Here is a 19,577-nt window from a genome sequence, read left to right as displayed (position 1 = left end):
TGTATCTGCAAAGCTAACGATAAGTAAGCAATTACAATCTGGCTATGGATCTCTGTTGTGCTTTAATCTCTGTAGGCATCATAGACCTTATTCTGGTTGCAGCTTTGCGAGTCAATGCGACGCCACCCACATGGCCACTCCCCCCCTCACATGCCGCTTTCCCCGCATGCATGCAAATGGATGTTTTGCATAAATATCCATTCGCAGCCTTGCATGCGGGGACAAAATCATTTGATGGTCGCCAACCATTAGTGGATCATTGTAGGAATGTTGTTCAATCATTCCTAGTCTACACTGATCTCATCCCAACTTTGCACATGTAAGCGCTGAGATCTTGTAGACCAGGACTTTGCCAAGGACACAAATACATACTGTTCTTTTATTATCTTCCATTTTCTCATAAACAAAATCCTTATACAAATGGAAGATCTCAAATTCAGAAGCAGCAGGTGGTTACAGCAGATACTGTGGATTTGCTAACATTTTGTAGAGCTGTCTGCCACCTAGTGGTGGAATGTACAGCAGCAGCTTCATATAATGGATACAAAAACATTTCAATTTTTTATTATTTATTTACAGTTTCTCATATAGCGCAGCAGATTCCGTTGCCCTTTACAATTGTAGACAGTGATAGAACAAACTGTGTAAAAACACACAGACATGGAGGTAGGAGGGCCCTACTGCAAGCTTACACTCTAATATAAGAATTATCCATATCCGGACGATGGAACGACGATGTCTAGATCAACAATGACTTGGTTGACCACTAATGGTCGACCGTGGCTAGTTAGATGCCTAAAAAATGGTCGGCATACACTATATCGACAATGACAGAAGGTCAACATGAACATGGTCGACAATGACCAGGTCGACACAAGTTTTTACTGATTCTTTTTTGTAAATCCAACTTTTCCATCCCAGCGGGAGAATAAAATAGTGTTCCCGAAGCATTGCAAGCACAGCAAGCCATGCGAGGGGACACTGTACACCTATTTCAACATAACCAAAAATTTTGAAAAACTTGTGTCGGACTTTTCGTTGTCAACCACGTTTCTGACAACCTTTGCTTGTGTCGATTTCCTTTTATTGTCAATCTAGACGCTGCTGACTATTTTTTAGGCATCTCACTAGTCGCAGTTGACCATTAGTGGCGGCCAAGTCTTTGGCGATTTAGACATCGCCAATCTTCTATACTATAACCAAATTATCATTTACTTAAAACCCTTCTGAATGTTCATTTTGCAATTGGACATACAGTAATCCCCTAACTCGAAATATTTTAATAGCAAGTCTGAGGATAAACCATAATTATCAAGAACATCCAACGAAATTCCCTGAAATACACAAGCCCCAAACTCTGTCTCAGTTGTGTTTGCAGCCCTGAATCTGAATGGCAATGTTCTATAACTTCTATTGTCTAAAAATCAGGATTATCTACAAATAGTGGCATTCAAATGAATTGCTATACAATTAGGCCACACATGTGGAATCCACATTGGAGGGAAGATACTGTGTATAAGTTGCCCATAGCAACCAACATTCTGTCAGTTGATAGTCTGATAAAGGATGGTTAGTCCGTTTGGCGCTAAGGAAACATTTCTTTACCTCTTATGCAGCCCACACGCGCGCCGATGCCGGCGGTGCGATGCTGTACGATGGGGTGCGCGCTCCCGCGGCACCTCATCGTACAGTACAAAAAGTATGTGCTGCACATACTTTTTGTACTCGATTTTTCTAGCACAGCATCGCATCGCATGCACATCGTATGCACAAGGCATACGATGCGATGCTGTGTGTGCTAGTTAAGCCCACAACGCACGCTGGAATCGGTGCGTGTGTGGGCTGCATAAGGTTTGATACCTGTCCCGCTGAATAGCCTTCAGATGTTTTGGGCTTGAGCCAATAATTCCCAGACTAAATATGAGTCTCTTATAAAGATGGAAGGATAATTGCAAACATATTCTTATAGTGCACAATTTGCTGTCACAATTGTGGGAAAGATTAATGGTGTGTACACACGGTCGACATGCTGCCGTGCGATGCGAGTCCCGATGCGATCTGATGGCATCGGGACTCGCATCGCACGGCAGCATGTCGACCGTGTAAGAACATGAAGGAGTGCAGAGGACAGTACCTGTCTCCAGGGTGTCGGGATGTCAGCGTGCTGCAACACCCGGGGCCGCGGCACATCAAACAGCTTCCCCCCCACCGTGCTGACATCAGGCCACACCCCCCGCCCTCCTCTTTAGGCGGACTTCTTCCGGGTGATCAGCCCTGCAGCGCAGCCCCAGGAGAAGCCCCTCACCCTCTGGCCGCCGGAGCTATAGTGAGTATTCAGGCACAAAGACTATATAGTGCAGATCTGCACTATATAGTCTTGCCTGCCCTCACTATGTCGCTGCCGATTTGCGCTCACTCGGGAGCGCGCATCGGCAGCGCATCAGGCTCGCAAGCCCTGAAAAGTACACAATCGGTATACGATATGGCTTCCGATGTGCACTATATCGTCAACATCGGAAGCCATATCGCACCCGTGTGTACACACCTTAACCCTTTGAGTGCCAATGTTGCTGTGGGAGATCCTCAAAATATCCATTAAAAATGCCAGCGCCGCTCACAGCGACTGTTCTCTTTTTAGGTGCGATATTTAACTAAACTTTGTTTAATTGACTGGGCTGTATTTGTGTTTATACCATACATGCCGTCTTTATAATTCTTCTCTCCGGGAGAAGCCCGGAGAGGAGTGAAAGGGGGGCGGGATGTGGCTTCGTTTTGGGGGCGGAGCAAGACTGACATCACCAAGCCCCGCCCCATGACAGACAGCCGCATTAATTTGTGGGTCCGCGGGCAGGGGAGGGGCTAAAATTACGCGGAATGATGCGATTCCCATCATTTTAGCCCCGCCCCTGCCCGCGGACCTGCGAAATTCTGCGTTTTATACCGTGGTGAAGAAGGGGAGTATGGGGCTGTGGCATAATGCAGGAGACTTGCCCACGTTCCCCAGGGGGCTGGGAGGGGGACCCAAATTGCAGGACCCTCCCGGCCATTCCGGGAGGGTAGGCAAGTATGATTTATACTAAAAGAACAGTCGCTGTGAGGGAGGCTCGCATTTTTAGTGGATATTTTGAGGATCGCTTACAGCAACGTTGGCACTCAAAGGGTTAATACAGATCTGCACCACTTGGATAATGGTCATAAATATCATTTTGTTGCACACTCTCATATGAAACTAATTGTTAGATATCATCAGTTACATCACAATGTGTGAGCATTCACCCCATAAACAGCCCTGTTATAAGTTTACTAAGGACAGCACTATGGGGGTTATTTTGGTTCACTCTTTCTGACAAAATCTTTCTTAAGCCCCGTACACACGGGGGAGATTTATTGCTCAGCCATATATGGCTGAGCATATATGGCTGAGCAATATATTGCTCAGTTTCTCCTTTTCATCAGCGACCAGAGATGGTCGCTGATGAAAAAGAAACTGCCGGGTGGAGCCCGGCAGTGGTAATCAGCTGGTCGCAGGAGCATGTTCCTGCGACCAGCGATCACTACAGGGGTAAAAACGGGAGCGCGCACCCAGCGATATATCACCGGTGCACACTCCCATCGTAGGCAATATGGTCGCTTAGCGACCATATTTCCCACGATATTGTACAAAATCGCCCCCGTGTGTACGCACCTTTAGATGGACAAACCATGTGCACTGCAGGTGGGGCAGATGTTAAGAGACCATATTTCCCGCGATATTGTACAAAATCGCCCCCGTGTGTACGCACCTTTAGATGGACAAACCATGTGCACTGCAGGTGGGGCAGATGTTACTTGTGCAGAGAGAATTAGATTTGGGTGGGGTTTTACTTCAAAGTGAGATCTATATTGCAGTGTAAAAATAAAGCAGTCAGTATTTTCCCTGCACAGAAACAAAATAACTCACCCAAATCTAATTTTCTCTGTACCTTTTATATCTGCCCCCCTGCAGTGCACATGGTTTTGTCCATCTAAGAAGGAATTTGTCAGAAAGAGTGAACCAAAATAACTCCCTTTATACTTAACTACCTTGCGCAGAAATTTATATCATACTACTAACTAAACGAAGCACTTTATATATAACTACTGATCACAGCACTATCTGCAGTATTCAATGCTCCAGTGAGCAGGGCACAGTGTTCCGTTTTTTGTCCACCATGCAGTATCCATTTTTTCTACCCCTGGCCATGCTCAACGTGTCAACTGCTCGCCACCCCTGATGATGAGCATTGACCAATGCAGCGTACGAGGAGTTAATGGCAGAAAATGGCAAAATTAGCCTTAAAAATTATTGCAAAGCAGCATAATTTGTGTGAAAAGCTGTGCATCTCCAAACGAAGGTGTGAGGAAGGAGAGGTGAATCATGGGTTTATAACCGAGGTGAATCATGGGTAGAATAAACAGTGAGCAAAACATGCATCATGGGGGGGGGGCCACTAAAGAAAAGAAAATATATCCTTCAAATTATACAAAAAGTCGACTTGTAGACACCAAAAAGAAAAGAAAATAATTTTTTTTTTAAGTACTTAAGTTCAGTTCACCTAAAAAAAAAAATGGTGAGAACAAAACAGAGAGGCACACCAAAAAAAAAAAAAAAAATCAGCGTTCTCCATTTTTGCATTGAATACACAAATGGCAAGGTACACAAAGAAAGCAACAGCGAACAACAGCAAAGCTTTCTTCGGTACTTATGTATTATCTGGGCTCCCATGTTAAATGCACCCCATTTTTTCATACCCCTACTATCCAACTACTCATGGAGTTGATTTTATATAGTGTGGCGAGCGCAGCGAGCCACCGTGCCCGAAGCGTGGCGAGCGGACGCGGTCTCATAAGAAAAACGGGAGCCCAGATATTACATAAGTACCCTTTCTTCTTTTTTGGGGTGCGAACCAGGAGTGTTGAATAGGGCGAGGAACATTTTTGGTGAGAGAACTGGACTTTATATCCTATTACTGAGCTCAGCACTTTATATCCTACTACTGAGATCAGCACTTTATATCCTACTACTGAGCTCAGCACTTTATATCCAACTACTGAGTTCAGCACTTTATACACCATTACTGAGCACAGCACTTTATATCCAACTACTGAGTTCAGCACTTTATATCCCAATACTGAGCACAGCATTTATATCCCACTGCTGAGCAAAACTCGTTATATCTTACTACTGAGCTCAACACTTTATATCCCATTACTGAGCACAGCACTTTATATCCTACTACTGACCTTAGCACTTTATATCCTATTACTGAGCAAATCACTTTATATCCAACTACTGACTTCAGCACTTTATATCCCACTACTGAGCACAGCACTTATATCCCACTACTGAGCAAAGCACTTTATATCCTACTACTGAGCTCAGCACTTTATATCCCATTACTGAGCACAGCACTTTATATCCTACTAATGACCTTAGCACTTTATATCCTACTACTGAGCTCAGCTCTTTATATTCTACTACTGAGCTCAGCACTTTATATCCCATTACTGAACACAGCACTTTATATAGGCTTGCCTATCCTCCCAGAATGGCCTAGAGGCTCCCGAAAATCAGGCCCGCCTCCCAGGAAGTTAGGCAAATCTTCCGTTTGCTGGCCAGAGCCCCACACCCCACTTCCCTGCTGATTAAATTACCGCAAATCGCGGGTCTGTGGAGAGGGGGTGGGGCTAAAATGACGTAGTAGCGGCATTTAGCATCATTAAGCCTACCCCCTCTCCTCGGCCTGCAAATCACAGTTTTATGGTATAAGGCAGGGCCCCCGCCGGGTCCCTCCAGCAAGCCTGGGCCCTGGTAATTAGTACCCGCTCCTCCCTTTCGGCTGCCCTGTGGATATCCCTAAAACCTGGTCTGTTGGTGTGCCTTGAGGTCTGAGGTTTGCAAACACTGATATACTGTACAGTATAGTTTTACATTTATACCAATTAACAATAAAAATGTAAAAAAAAGTACCTTGAACCAGCTAAAATGACACTTTTGGCCTGTTTAATGCCTTTTGACATCAAATCTCGAATCACCTCCTGTATAATTATGGATCCCATGAAAGCATAATCTGGAGAATATAAAGAGGGCAAATATTTAAGTAGTAATCTATCATTTAGAAAAAATATTAAAATAAAACTATAAGAATTGTATCGTTCAATTGAATGCTAAAAAAACTTATTTATATAATATACATTGCAATGATAGATACGTTTTTGTGTATATACTGATAAACGGTGACTGAAAACACCTGGTTAAGTTTTTAAAATAATGGGCATCATTTAATGGCTGTGGAAGGAATATATGCAATCCTGTACAGAACATATCTCTGTCTATATTTCAATGGTAAATTTATTAGAGCACAATGGATTAGGTAAAGTTTACCAAGCTTCGAATGGTCCAGCACTGTTGACCACACATGCTCCAACCCTGCAGCCAGACAGTGAATCGCTGTTAGAATGCTGATTGGTGGATGACTTGAGCTATCCACCACTCAAAGTCCAGCATTCTATACAAGCCTCCCCATCTGCAGCCAAACAGTGATTGGCTGGCAGCATTCTGATTGGTGATTGGCTGGAGCTATCCAGCAACCAGAGTGCTGAGAGCCATTCAATGTAGGGAAGCATGTGGAGAGATGGCACAGGACTGCATGAGGGGTGTGTTATGATTTTTTATTTTATATATTTTTTCTTGTGAATGGGTGTGGAGGGGCCCCAAATGCATTGCTTTGCCCTGGGCCTACATTGCTGTTAAAACTGCCCAGACTTCATTCATTAATTATTGCTGCAATATATGCCAATTAGAAATTATAATTAATTATTAAAAGCAATTCCTGAATATTAGCAATTATGACCATAACAGGGAGATGTCTAAAGCCTTGAGGAGAAATTAAGTAGATAAGTTGCCCAAAGCAACCAATCATCTTGTGTCATTTACCTAGCACAGTCTATGAAATGACAGTTACAGCAGAAGCTGTTTGGTTGCTTTGGGCAACCACTCCAGTTTGTCTCTCTCCGAGGCTTGGTACATCTCCCCATAAATGAGGTTGAAATTGTCCCTCTAAAATGACCTTTTGGAGTAGATGGCCACATACAGAAATGATGATAGTGATCATAGGTTGATCAGATTTACAGGCATGCCGAAAAACTTTTGCACAGGGATGAATTGGCAAATCTGGCTACTCAGCACACTGGCCATTCCTCTTGACCCATTGTGACTCAATTAGTGGGTTCTAATCAAGGCTTGACCAAAGGCAAGGGCGTAACTACCATAGGTGCAAGGAGGTGCAGCTGCTATGGGGCCCAGAGCTGAAGGGGGCCCATCTTTACTGTCTAAGTAATATGTTTTGCATACATTTATCACCATCAGTTGCTAAATAGGGGACCCTTACAAACTTTTGCTATGGGGCCTATAAATATCTAGTTACGCCTCTGACCAAAGGGCTACTATTCCATTAAGCAGATGATCAACCGAAAACATTTTACAATATAAAGTCTATGAAGGGGTCAGTGAGCTCTTCCATCCAGGTGAGTGAGACCGATTATACCACTTTTACACCAAAGTCTCGGGTCTGACCTGAGATTTGGAACACAGTTCCAAACCAGGTCAAGCCCGGACCAGCTTAATTTCAACCTACAAAAGGTCAAGCCTGGGACAGCTTAATTTCCACCTAGGCACCGACCCAGATTTTTCTTGGGTCTGAGCCGTTTACAATGTACACTCAGTAGCAGAAGAGAATCAACCAGAAAATCATCCCCTCCCTCCATCACTGTCCCCACTCCACCTTAATATGAGCCAGCACTGCAGGAAGCATGATCCGTTTACCCATTTAAACTGCCCCTAGGGCCAACTCTGCAAGATGGCCAGGTTGGATTCCTGGGTTGTCACAATAATAACCTGTGTTTAGCGGCAGTGGAAACGGGGTATATTAGTCTCATGTGCTGATTACTTAGCCTCTCCCAACTACAGTTCAGACCCTGCGGAGAAGCTGCTGTGGAATAGAAATGAGAATAAATAATTCTATAATTCAGGTCGTCATTGCTGCCACTGACCACGAAATAATGCACTATTATTTTCAAAAGAATGAAACTTTTTTTTTTTTTTTTCCTTCTAGGTTTGGGTTTGATTATAGTATTCTGTATGTATTTTATACTTATATGAAATGTTTCCACTCCTACTGTAAAGGGCAAGACCATTTAATTTATATAACTATTTCAATAAACCTCAAAGCTACTGATAAACATTTTAGATTGGTCCCTTTATCACAGAACACAAGGGATTCTGCAAACATCAGAAAAAATACAGTATATTACCGTTCTGAGATTTGGACACATTTCCACTCCAGACATCACTTGAACAATAAGGCACAAAACTGAAGGGAGAAAGAGAACATCACACAGTTGCATGGAAGAATTTGCTTATGTAATTTTATCTATTTACAAAACACTGGACCTCTATGAGGTGAAGTACCTCCAGTGACCACTAGAGACCACTCAACTGACAAAATTACTTCTTTGTGCGCTAAAAGATAACAAAAAGTGAAAACAATTTTGGCGGTAGGAGCAGACTAGATGGGCCAAATGGTTCTTATCTCCTGTCAAATTCTATGTTACTATGCGCAGTCAAATGCCTGGAGCACTTGCACAAACACTACCATCCCAGTGGACATAGAGGGGGACATTTACCAAAATGGATTCGTAGAAAAAAGGTGTATTCGTAGGGAGAAATACACCTTTTTTTTACGAATTTGTATTTTCGGGATTTACAATCCCAAAAATACAACAATTCGTAGTCCTAGGGATGGAACATTCGTATTTGTATTTACAAATACAAATGTCCTACACCATAGATAGGATACGACAGAAATCACCATTCAAAAGAATGGTGATTCCTGATGTACTAAGCAGCCGTACTGACAATACGGCTGCTAAGTGGTGTGAAACACCCACGCAAATACGACAGAAAAATAGAACACTATTTTCCTGTTCTATTTGCTTTAAGCCTGCACGAATCAGTCAGATCCGTGCAGGCTGCGGTGTAAAAAAATAGAAAAATTAAATAAATAAAAAAAAAAAACGGCGTGGGGTCCCCCCCAAAGCCGTAACCAGCACCAGGCTGAAGGAGCCGGGGCCGGTAATTAAAAATCAGGGAACCCGACAAATAGGGGTTCCCCGATTTTTAACAACCAGCCCCAGGCTCCAGGTCCCAAAATACGGGGGAAAAAATGACTAGGGGTCCCCCGTATTTCAAGAACCAGTCCCAGGCACAACCAGCCAGCAGGGTAATGTCACAGCCGGGGGACACTTATGATATAAGGTCCCGCGGCCAAAACATTAACCCCCTGACCGGTCAGCCTGGCCAGGGGCCCTGGGGAGTGGGGACCCCCCCAATGAAGGGGTCCCCCCCTCCAGGACTTACCTGAGCAGGCTGAAGCCTGGTACTGTCCCCGATGCCCCTGGGCGGTGGGCATCGGGCTGATTATGGTGTAAAAAAAAGAATAATCTATTGTTTTTTACTGTGGCACTACAAGTGCCAGCAAGCTGGGACTTGGAGAACCACAAGTCCCAGCCTTCTGGGCATTAAAGGGCCCGCTGCCACTTGTAGTTCCACAGTTAAAAAAATAGTGCACAAAACACACTGACACACTTTTAAAATAAAACTTTAATACACACAAAGCCCACACATACTAATACTTACCTATCTTCTTCCCGTAGGTAGCCCTGGTCCTGTGTCGTCTTCTGGATCCATGTCGACGTCCTTCTTTAAGTCGACGTCGCTGTCGGCGATGGCGTCCGGATCCGACGAAATCCATGTGGAGCTGTGGAAGGAAACCATACTCACCTGTCCCAGCGCGACGTAGTCCAGGTAAGTGTCTTGGCAAAAAAACAAACCGACAGCCCGAAACCAAGCGAACAGCTGAGCCGCACGGTACTCTGTGTACATCGTGCGGCTCCGCCTCCCGAATGCCGCTATTGGCCGCCTTGCGGCCTAGCGGCCAATCAGGAGCCGCTAGGCCGCAAGGCGGCCAATAGCGGCATTCGGGAGGCGGAGCCGCACGATGTAAACAAACACCGTGCGTCTCCCTGTCCGCTTGGTTTCGGGCTGTCGGTTTGTTTTTTTGCCAAGACACTTACCTGGACTACGTCGCGCTGGGACAGGTGAGTATGGTTTCCTTCCACAGCTCCACATGGATTTCGTCGGATCCGGACGCCATCGCCGACAGCCACGTCGACTTGAAGAAGGACGTCGACATGGATCCAGAAGACGACACAGGACCAGAGCTACCTACGGGAAGAAGATAGGTAAGTATTAGTATGTGTGGGCTTTGTGTGTATTAAAGTTTTATTTTAAAAGTGTGTCAGTGTGTTTTGTGCACTATTTTTTTAACTGTGGAACTACAAGTGCCAGCGGGCCCTTTAATGCCCAGCAGGCTGGGACTTGTGGTTCTCCAAGTCCCAGCTTGCTGGGGAGGCTTGCTGGCACTTGTAGTGCCACAGTAAAAAACAATAGATTATTCTTTTTTTTACACCATAATCAGCCCGATGCCCACCGCCCAGGGGCATCGGGGACAGTACCAGGCTTCAGCCTGGTCAGGTAAGTCCTGGAGGGGGGGGACCCCTTCATTGGGGGGGTCCCCACTCCCCCAGGGCCCCTGGCCAGGCTGACCGGTCAGGGGGTTAATGTTTTGGCCGGGGGGACTTGTATAAAAAGTCTGCCCCCGGCTGTGGCATTACCCTGCTGGCTGGTTGTGCCTGGGACTGGTTCTTGAAATACGGGGGACCCCTAGTCATTTTGTCCCCCGTATTTTGGGAACCAGCCCCGGACCTGGAGCCTGGGGCTGGTTGTTAAAAATCGGGGAACCCCTATTTGTCGGGTTCCCTGATTTTTAATTACCGGCCCGACTCCTTCAGCCTGGTGCTGGTTACAGCTGTGGGGGGGATCCCACGCTGTTTTTTTTTTTTATTTATTTAATTTTTCTATTTTTTTTTACACCTTGCAGCCCGCACGGATCTGACTGATCCATGCAGACTGCTAGAAATAATTTGTATTTGCAGCCGTATATATACGGCTGCTAATACGGATGGTTACACCATCGGAGGGTTACAAAGCAGTCGTATTTGACTGCTTTGTAATTTCCCCTCCGGAACACGACTTTGCATACGACTAAAACAGTCGTATGCAACCGTAGGGGAAATACCAATACGAAAAACTAGGTTTTTCATATTGGTAAATGTCCCCCAGAAGGAGAATATAATAGTTTAACATCTCTTACGAGGGGACGCAGGACACTCATACGGTGTCCATGTCAACCTATGTTGACATAGACACCAAAAAAACCTTGGAAAAACTCATGTTGACTTTTCCCATGTTGACATTTTGCCTGTCGACCTTTTGACCATGGCGAACCTTTTCACGTGTTGACATTTCGCGCGTCGACCAACAGTGGTCGACCTATTGACTGTCGACCTTAATTGTGACGACACTATGACCCATGCCCCTTACTTCTTGCCCATAGACCTCACAGATTTCCTCAAACCCCGCCTGCCATACAGAACTAAAACATGCAAGAGGAGAATAGTCATTTAGGTCACATTATAATAAAACAAGTGTTTTCAATATTACTATTACAGTATTTGTACACATATCTTGTGGCGCTGACTGTCAGTTACTCATATTTAGCCTGGTCACAACAGACTCACACTGCATTTAGATTCCACCAATGAGGGTTCTCCTCCTGCCTGGGGGAGAGAATTCCGGTACCTGCCAACAATAAGTATAAATAGGTATATTACATCACATACTGCAGACAAAACTGATTCAAGTCTAATGCGTGAAACATAACTTGCCATTGTATCTACATAACACCATTGGGTTCTCCTAGACAGTGCTAAGCTGCTAACTTGTTCACTGTTTAGATATTGGGGGTTATTCAGAAGTGATCGCTGCTCTGCTAACTTGCAGAGCACTGCGATCCAAGATATTTCTCCCAGCAAGAGTGAAATCCTGCCCTGTGCTAGGCTGTGAATTGTTAGCAAGGCTTTCTAAAATTAGCTGGATCAGCGATTAGCTGCAAATCCATTCACAAGCCGCTCACCATCTAATGATTTTTCCACAGTATTGCAGTCTGTGCGTAGCTCAGGACTAACTCGTGGCTGCGATAGAAACAGGCTATTTGGGGGCCAGAGCTGATGTCACGTGTCTTCCCCTCAAATGCTTGGGCACACCTGCATTTTCCCTGTCACTCCCAGGAAACATTCGGTTACCACCTCCAAACTCCGGCTTCCTGCCAATCATCTTGGGTATGGCCAGCGATCAAAAAGTAGCAGGATTTTATCGCAGAATGGCCTTGCACATGCGTACTACGACCCATAGGCCTGCGCAGTGTATGAATTATCATCCAGCCTTCAAATTCAAAGCCATGTGATCAGGTCTGAATAACCCCCATTGTCTATCATTTTGGAGTTAGATGTATTTGTAATTCTGTCCCATGGTGCCAGGGTTGGGCAGGCCCATAGAGGAAACCTCAAGTGGCCCCTCCCACTGCATCCCATCCTCGGCCCTTCATGCCCCAGTCTGACACTGCATGGTGCTTATCATGGACTTAATTCTGATATACAAACATGCAAACAACTGAGCAAAACCATGCTGAACCGCAGGTGGGGCAGATGTGAGTGATGCTAGATGGCACAGAATGCTTCAGCAAGATCACTCAGCACACAGCTATGTGTCAGTGATGGGTGGGGACACTGGCTCTGACACCTGCGATTATAGATTTATCCAGCATGCTGGATATTAATCGCAGGGCGATAGCGACGCGCTGGGCCGCACATCTTTATCGCTATAGCCCTACACACGGAGCGATGTTGGGGCATTTTCTAATCAATTTTGTGAGATCGTTTTGAAAATGCCCTCAAATCGCCTATTGTGTAGGCCCCATAACATTTACAAATAGATTTAGATTTGGGTGGGCGGTGTTCAAATATAAATTGTGGGATACATGCAAAAGCAGCCATTATTTGCCCTGCACTGAAAAACCAATATTAATTGCATTGCAATCAGGCCCAATATGCCATATTTTCTGTGGTAGCATATAAGCTTTTAAGGGTTTTAAAAGTGATTTCACTGGCCCTGCAGAGTTTACACTGGATCCAAAAGATGGATGTAGCACAAACGGTTATATTGATATTAATGATAACTCCTGTTGTGCACCAATGGGTGGGAGTATGGATGGTTGTTCAGACCTGATGAGATTAGCAAAAGAGTAGCAGCAAATAAAACAGGGAGGTTTTAAGAGATGAGGAGACCCATGTGCAGCCTCCTCCAGCCAAGCCCCCTCCTCCCCGAAGGGAGCAGTGCAGAATAGTAGGGTCTGTGGGGTAGATTTATTACAGCGGCGCTTATCGCACCACTGTCACTTTTTGTTAAATGTAATGGCAATTAATGAAATGTGTCATTTATATAGGATAGTAATATTACTGTATGCAGGGGCTAATAATGCAATGTGGTTAACCTTTGAGGCTTAAAGCCTAATGACAGGGCTGATCTGGAAAAATAAGAAAGCTAAAATATGCCTAAAAAGTTGGACAACACCAATCTAGCTATTTGGCCACAGAAAATAATGTGTTTCTGCAACAAAGATTCTATTTTCTGCATGTATAAATCCATTTGCAAAGAGAGCAAATACTGTAGGTAAAAAGCGCTTCAACAAAGAGGGTTTACAGGCAGTTACACATATAGAACAAAATGCCTGGTGCTTAGTATAATAAGGAAACATTACCTTTCCTGGTCTTTGGCCAGTCTGAGGAGCTCATTAAATGCTTGGCATTCCTATATCTGACGTCACAAGTCTCTTTGCTGTAACAGCACCATCCTCCTGTTTATAAGGAAACAAAACACACACTTATAATGGGTGAAATTTAATAGGATGAGAGATTCAGAAAGTGAGAGATTTGGTAAGAAATCTCCATTTTTTTTTAAAGCAGCAATCATTTACACTGCAAAATCAAACTTGTTTTGCCGTGTAAATGATTGCCGCTTTAAAAAAACTAGAGATTTCTTACCAAATCTCTCACTTATTGAATCTCTCATCCTATTAAATTTCACCCAATATACCAATTAATTGCAAAAATCGATTGGTTTTCTGTTTATCACATACACACTAATATTCCTGGCACTGTGACCTTGCAATTAATGAGAAGGTTAAGCCGCTGGTTCCGACTCAAAATGGCCGCCTAGACTTTGTAGATGACATTAATGGAACATGTATTTAACCTTGGAGAGAGAGATAGTGGAGACGTGGCCCATGGCAACCAATCAGCTTCTGTCATTTTAAAAAACTGTAATAGATAAATGACAGAACCTGTTTGATTGCCTCGGTCAACTTCACTTAACTCTCCAAGGCTTGACACATCTACCCATTTAGGTAATAATAAAAAACAATCAGTACCTTCAAGAAATATTATCCATCGTTTGTTTGATTTGGATTCTCGTATATAATACCTAGATTTACAAAAGAGAGAGAAGATAAGTTATCATTGGTATTACATTGGTGAAAAGCTGTATTCAGCCGCTTACCCTGCCGTGGTCCCATCATTACAGGTCACCATTGTGTTCTTCAGCAGGTGGAGCTTCATGTCCTCAGATGCTTTCTGCTCATGCAGTGGTGCCAGTGTTGGACCTCTTGATAGAACCAATGTATGTTCCAGTGAAGAGAGGTTAACTGGAGATACTCCATGGACAGACTTGAACTCTTGAACGACTGGCTGAAGAGCTGCTCTACCCTGAAGTGTTTTTAAACTAACTTTATTGGCACGTTTACTTTGAGGCATCACTTTGTCTACAACTAGCAAAATCAGGAAAGATGCTATAAGCTTCATAGTGTTCCTTAGATCTTCTTGCACTGCCGTTGTACTTCAAAGATTTTAATATATATAGTACAAACTAATCCTGTAGAGACATAACAAATATAAATGTTTTAATGAAATTATGTTACTTAATACATCAACATGATCATTAATAAACAACTACACCACCACTTATGAGCATAGAAACTGGAGTCCTAACATAATAAAAAGAGTATATGGAACAGTGAATATGTTGACTTTTGCACTGTTGACCTTACCCATGTCGACCTAATGACCCTGTCAACCTTAACCATGTCGACCTAATGAACCTGTTGACCTTACCCCTGTCGACCTAATGACCCTGTTGACCTAACCCATGTCGACCTAGACTCATGTCGACGTTCCTGCATGTTGACCTAAACACATGTCGACCTAAATGCATGTCCTAATGGTGTCGACCTATTGACTGTCTAACAACTTGCTGGTGACCAACTGATCCACACCATATAATGGCTGCTGCACTGACAGTAATGGAATCTCACACATGCAGCAGAAGGGGCAGGCTTCTTTCGGAGCTGCTGTCCCTGCATATGCATTAGAACACATCCTGATCATTATTAATGTTGTATTGTGCAAATACCGATGAAAAGTTATTATAATTATCATTAACAAATATGCCCCATAATGAGAAAAGTACAACATTAAAAATACTCCATCCATAACATATTTAATAATACTGAAAATGTCCATTACTGTAAACAAAATGTGAACAGACACCATCATCCTGCGTGCAAAAATATACAAAGGAACAAAGAGAATTTTTTTTAAAGCACATTTTTCATTCATATACTATATACGTCAATCCATCGCCTACGGTTCTTGTTAATCTATTATTATAACCTTGATTATCTGTGTATTTTTAGTTCACATGATCAAGTTTAAACTATCTTTAAAACCATCAGAAAACTCTATATAGGATATAAAATATTGACAATGGCCTTTATTCAGAATTTGGAGTAAGAACAAAACACTTGCACCTTGACACCACTGAGAGATAGCGTGAGTATGAGACAGAGTTCATAGTACTAGTCTGTGATATTGGCGGACCCTGCTCAATGTCAGTATGAGGCTGCATTCTTGTCTCATTCCCCTATTAGCAACATCAGACTGCATCATTATGTGCAGACCTGTTCCCACTCACATATAACCACACTAGTCTTAAGGCCCGACTGACGGACGGGCAAAAGTTTATGTTCTCGTTCCCCCTACCCTTCCCGACCACAGCAGGACACAAGCTGCTGCAGCAGCCAGAGCAGGTCTGCAAGTATCCACCGACCCTTCCCAACCACAGCAGAGCAGAAGCTGCTGCAGCAGCCAGAGCAGGTCTCCAATTAGCCACCTACCCTTCGGAACCACAGCAGGGCAGAAGCTGCTGCAGCAGCCAGAGCAGGTCTCCAGCTAGTCACCTACCCTTCCCAACCACAGCAGAGCAGAAGCTGCAGCAGCCAGAGCAGGTCTCCAACTAGTCACCTACCCTTCCCAACCACAGCAGGGCAGAAGCTGCTACAGCAGCTAGAGCAGGTCTCCAACTATCCACCTACTCTTGCCAACCACAGCAGGGCAGGAGCTGCTGCAGCAGCCAGAGCAGGTCTCCAAATATCCACCTTCCCTTCCCAACCACAGCAGGGCATAAACTGCTGCAGCAGCCAGAGCAGGTCTCTAACTATCCACCTACCCTACCCAACCACAGCAGGGCAGAAGCTGCTGCAGCAGCCAGAGCAGGTCTCTAACTATCCACCTACCCTACCCAACCACAGCAGGGCAGAAGCTGCTACAGTAGCTAGAGCAGGTCATCCACCTACTCTTGCCAACCACAGCAGGGCAGGAGCTACTGCAGCAGCCAGAGCAGGTCTCCACATATCCACCTTCCCTTCCCAACCACAGCAGTGCAGAAGATCCCGAAAACCATCAATAACTAAGCAAACAATCACGAGAAAAAATAACTGACTGGGGATCGATCTCACATGGATTTCACGATATATGCAGTGTTCGATTCACAGACCACTCTGATGAGTCGCTTATTTCAGTTTGTCAAAAGTTTTGTAAAGTGGAAATGTTTTTCATTTAATGGCTCCTTATAGGCCTTTAATGGTCCACTTATGGGATTGTTTATTGTGTTGTATTCAGAAAGTGATAACCTTTCCAACAACATATTCCAATGCATGAAAACAGCAGAAATAGCATGGACCCTTATGACAGCACCCTTAAGGGGTCATCTGAATAAACCCATCTTCGAACTTAAGGTGCCCATACACTAGTAAGATTTGTCTTCAGATCTGGCTGGTTGGAACAAAAACATGGTTATGGATGAGTGTAAGTTTTCCAGCATTTCCTAGCAAATGGTCAACTGTCATTTGCGCTCATCCATAACCATGTTTTTGTTCCAACCAGACAGATCTGCAGATAAATCTGCGTGTATATGGCCACCTTTAGATTGCACATTACCTTATCATCTTATGGGACAAAGGGTCAGATGTATTAAGCCTTAACAAGAGATAAATGCAAGGTAGATAGAGAGAGATAAACATCCAGCCAATCAGCTCCTTACTAACTTTTTTCAAGCACAGCCTGTAACATGGCAGTTAGCAGGTGATTGGCTGGACGTTTATCAATACATCTGCCCCATTGATTGAAGACAATTAGTTAAAGCATTTGAGAGTTATCGTGGAACATACACACACACACACACACACACAAACATCGTTCAGTTATAGTTATGTAGATGAGGGGATGAGTTATTCCTGGAAAAAGAGGACTTTATAGGGGCGTATCGCTGGACATCTTAAGCAGGCACCCATCCCCTATTAGTGCCCATGACTACAATACTATTTTAAGTAAAAGTTTGCCAAATATTTGTTATAAAAACAAAATACAAAATTTTAATGAATTAATTGTTTTTTTTTTCTCAGCTGATATAAAGTTAAAAATACAAAAAAACAATATCAGTACATCCCAAATAAACCTATTATATACTATTGTGCATAACCATGCCTTTTAAAAATGCTACGCACTGCATACACCTTCCTTCATCACAAGTAACCACAAAGATTTTGCTTGAAAAACGAAATAATTTAACATGGTTCAAGATTTAACAACAACATTGTGAACATTTTGTTTCGCGTAAGTCAGTTTCCCAATCTGCTCTATTACAGGCCAGGTTTTAAGGCTATCCATGCTTGCACACAGATGACTTAATTAGTACTGCAGGTAATTTGATTTAACAATTTGGACTCAAGCATGGATATCTTGGTAATCATTTTAATTGGCCAATAAAGTTATATATTATTATTAATTATTAATAGTGCATATGTATCACACTTTAGTGTTGCTATAAAAACACATGCAAAAAATAGGCATGTAATAAAATATCCAAAATATTTCCATTGAATGACCTTAACCTCAAGGGTAAGGCAGAACCAGTGTACTAACTTCTTCCTGATGTTTTCATATAAGCAAAACAATCATTTGGTAGACTGTTATTAACTTGCACCATCACACAAGATATTGTGCTGTGTAATTTACTAAAAAGAATTAATGTATACTAGGGACAATGTCATCCTAATGCCAATTAATGACAAACAAATAATAGGAAGTTGTTTTTTTTCCCCTTACCATAATATATCAATAGTGTGTTGAAAACATATGAACATTGATATCATACATGCTAAACCATACTAACAGTTACTAAGTAAGTAGCAAACATTTATGTGTGTTAGCAATAGTTTACTTACTATTATTCTGTCTGGTTGTTGATGATGTTGCAATTGTATGTTATTGTATTTCCTTATGGCATGTGTGTGCGTTAAATCCTACAAACAACTGAAACAACTGCAATTACCTCTATGTCTCTGGATGAACCCACTGGAGATGGTTGTTGAGAGCGTATCAGACAGAACCAACAGACAGGAGTCCCAATCACAAAGAAAACACTCCATCTATCTATGGGTTGCACATATACTGTATTTTGGGTGGCAGCTGGATGACTCATTGATCTGTAAAGGGGATTACAAGCACAGTTTCCTCACATCCCTGAAATGTGGGGCATCCTAGACATCAAAGGGATATGTCCGACCAAGGTTAAACTGCTTAACACCATCATTGCTGGGGAAACAGGAATGCACAACAGCTTCCCCAAAATCCCAACATATTTTATTCCATTTAATAAGAAGTAAGATGTACGTATCTAAAAGGCGGTTAGAATTATTTGACCGTTTTAATGTAACATAATACAATTTCCAGGACTTTTCGAACCTACAGTAGATTAAAACAGCTGAAATAATCAAACAGCTCTTTTGTTCCAATTCTGTAGAATGTCTAAACTAGATGCTTAAGGAGGATGGTTGGCATCAGAAAAAGAAATATGACAATGGGCCTGATTCAAGTGTACAGGTAAATGCCATCTGCAGAACGTCCGCCCCCCCTCCCATCCCCTCGCTGCACATGGCCAGAAAATCATATCATGGTCGACACCATCGAATGATTTTTCTGCCGTATGTAATGAAACATCAGCCTGGATTGATTTTTCATTTAAACGCAGTCCTCCGAATTTGGCCAGTCCCCCCCCCCCCCGCCCCCCAAGCAGCCCAAATCACCTGCGTTAGCAGGGGAATGATCTGGGTGCCCCATTCCTGCCCCTCCTGGAGTAAACAGCCCGG

The 19,577-nt window shown here is 43.4% G+C and overlaps 1 protein-coding gene across 1 annotated transcript in view; it reads right to left on the bottom strand.

The window, feature by feature from the left end:
* The window catches only part of LOC146019477 (palmitoleoyl-protein carboxylesterase notum2-like), a 30,578-nt gene extending 11,474 nt beyond the window's left edge, over positions 1-19,104 (bottom strand). Inside the window, exons 1-7 of the mRNA XM_083152003.1 lie at positions 18,761-19,104; positions 14,594-14,965; positions 14,466-14,518; positions 13,797-13,892; positions 11,719-11,779; positions 8,332-8,390; positions 5,990-6,089 (exon numbers count right to left, since the gene is read on the bottom strand). Of these exons, the coding sequence (XP_083008129.1) occupies positions 5,990-6,089; positions 8,332-8,390; positions 11,719-11,779; positions 13,797-13,892; positions 14,466-14,518; positions 14,594-14,895 (671 nt within the window). The 5' untranslated portion in view covers positions 14,896-14,965; positions 18,761-19,104. The remainder of the gene's footprint in view (positions 1-5,989; positions 6,090-8,331; positions 8,391-11,718; positions 11,780-13,796; positions 13,893-14,465; positions 14,519-14,593; positions 14,966-18,760) is intronic.
* Positions 19,105-19,577: the final 473 nt, after the last annotated feature.

Source organism: Crinia signifera, chromosome 7 (assembly GCF_055691185.1).
Source record: "Crinia signifera chromosome 7, ASM5569118v1, whole genome shotgun sequence".
In the NCBI taxonomy this organism is placed as follows: Eukaryota; Metazoa; Chordata; class Amphibia; order Anura; family Myobatrachidae; genus Crinia; species Crinia signifera.
This window is presented reverse-complemented; position numbering and strand designations above follow the sequence as displayed.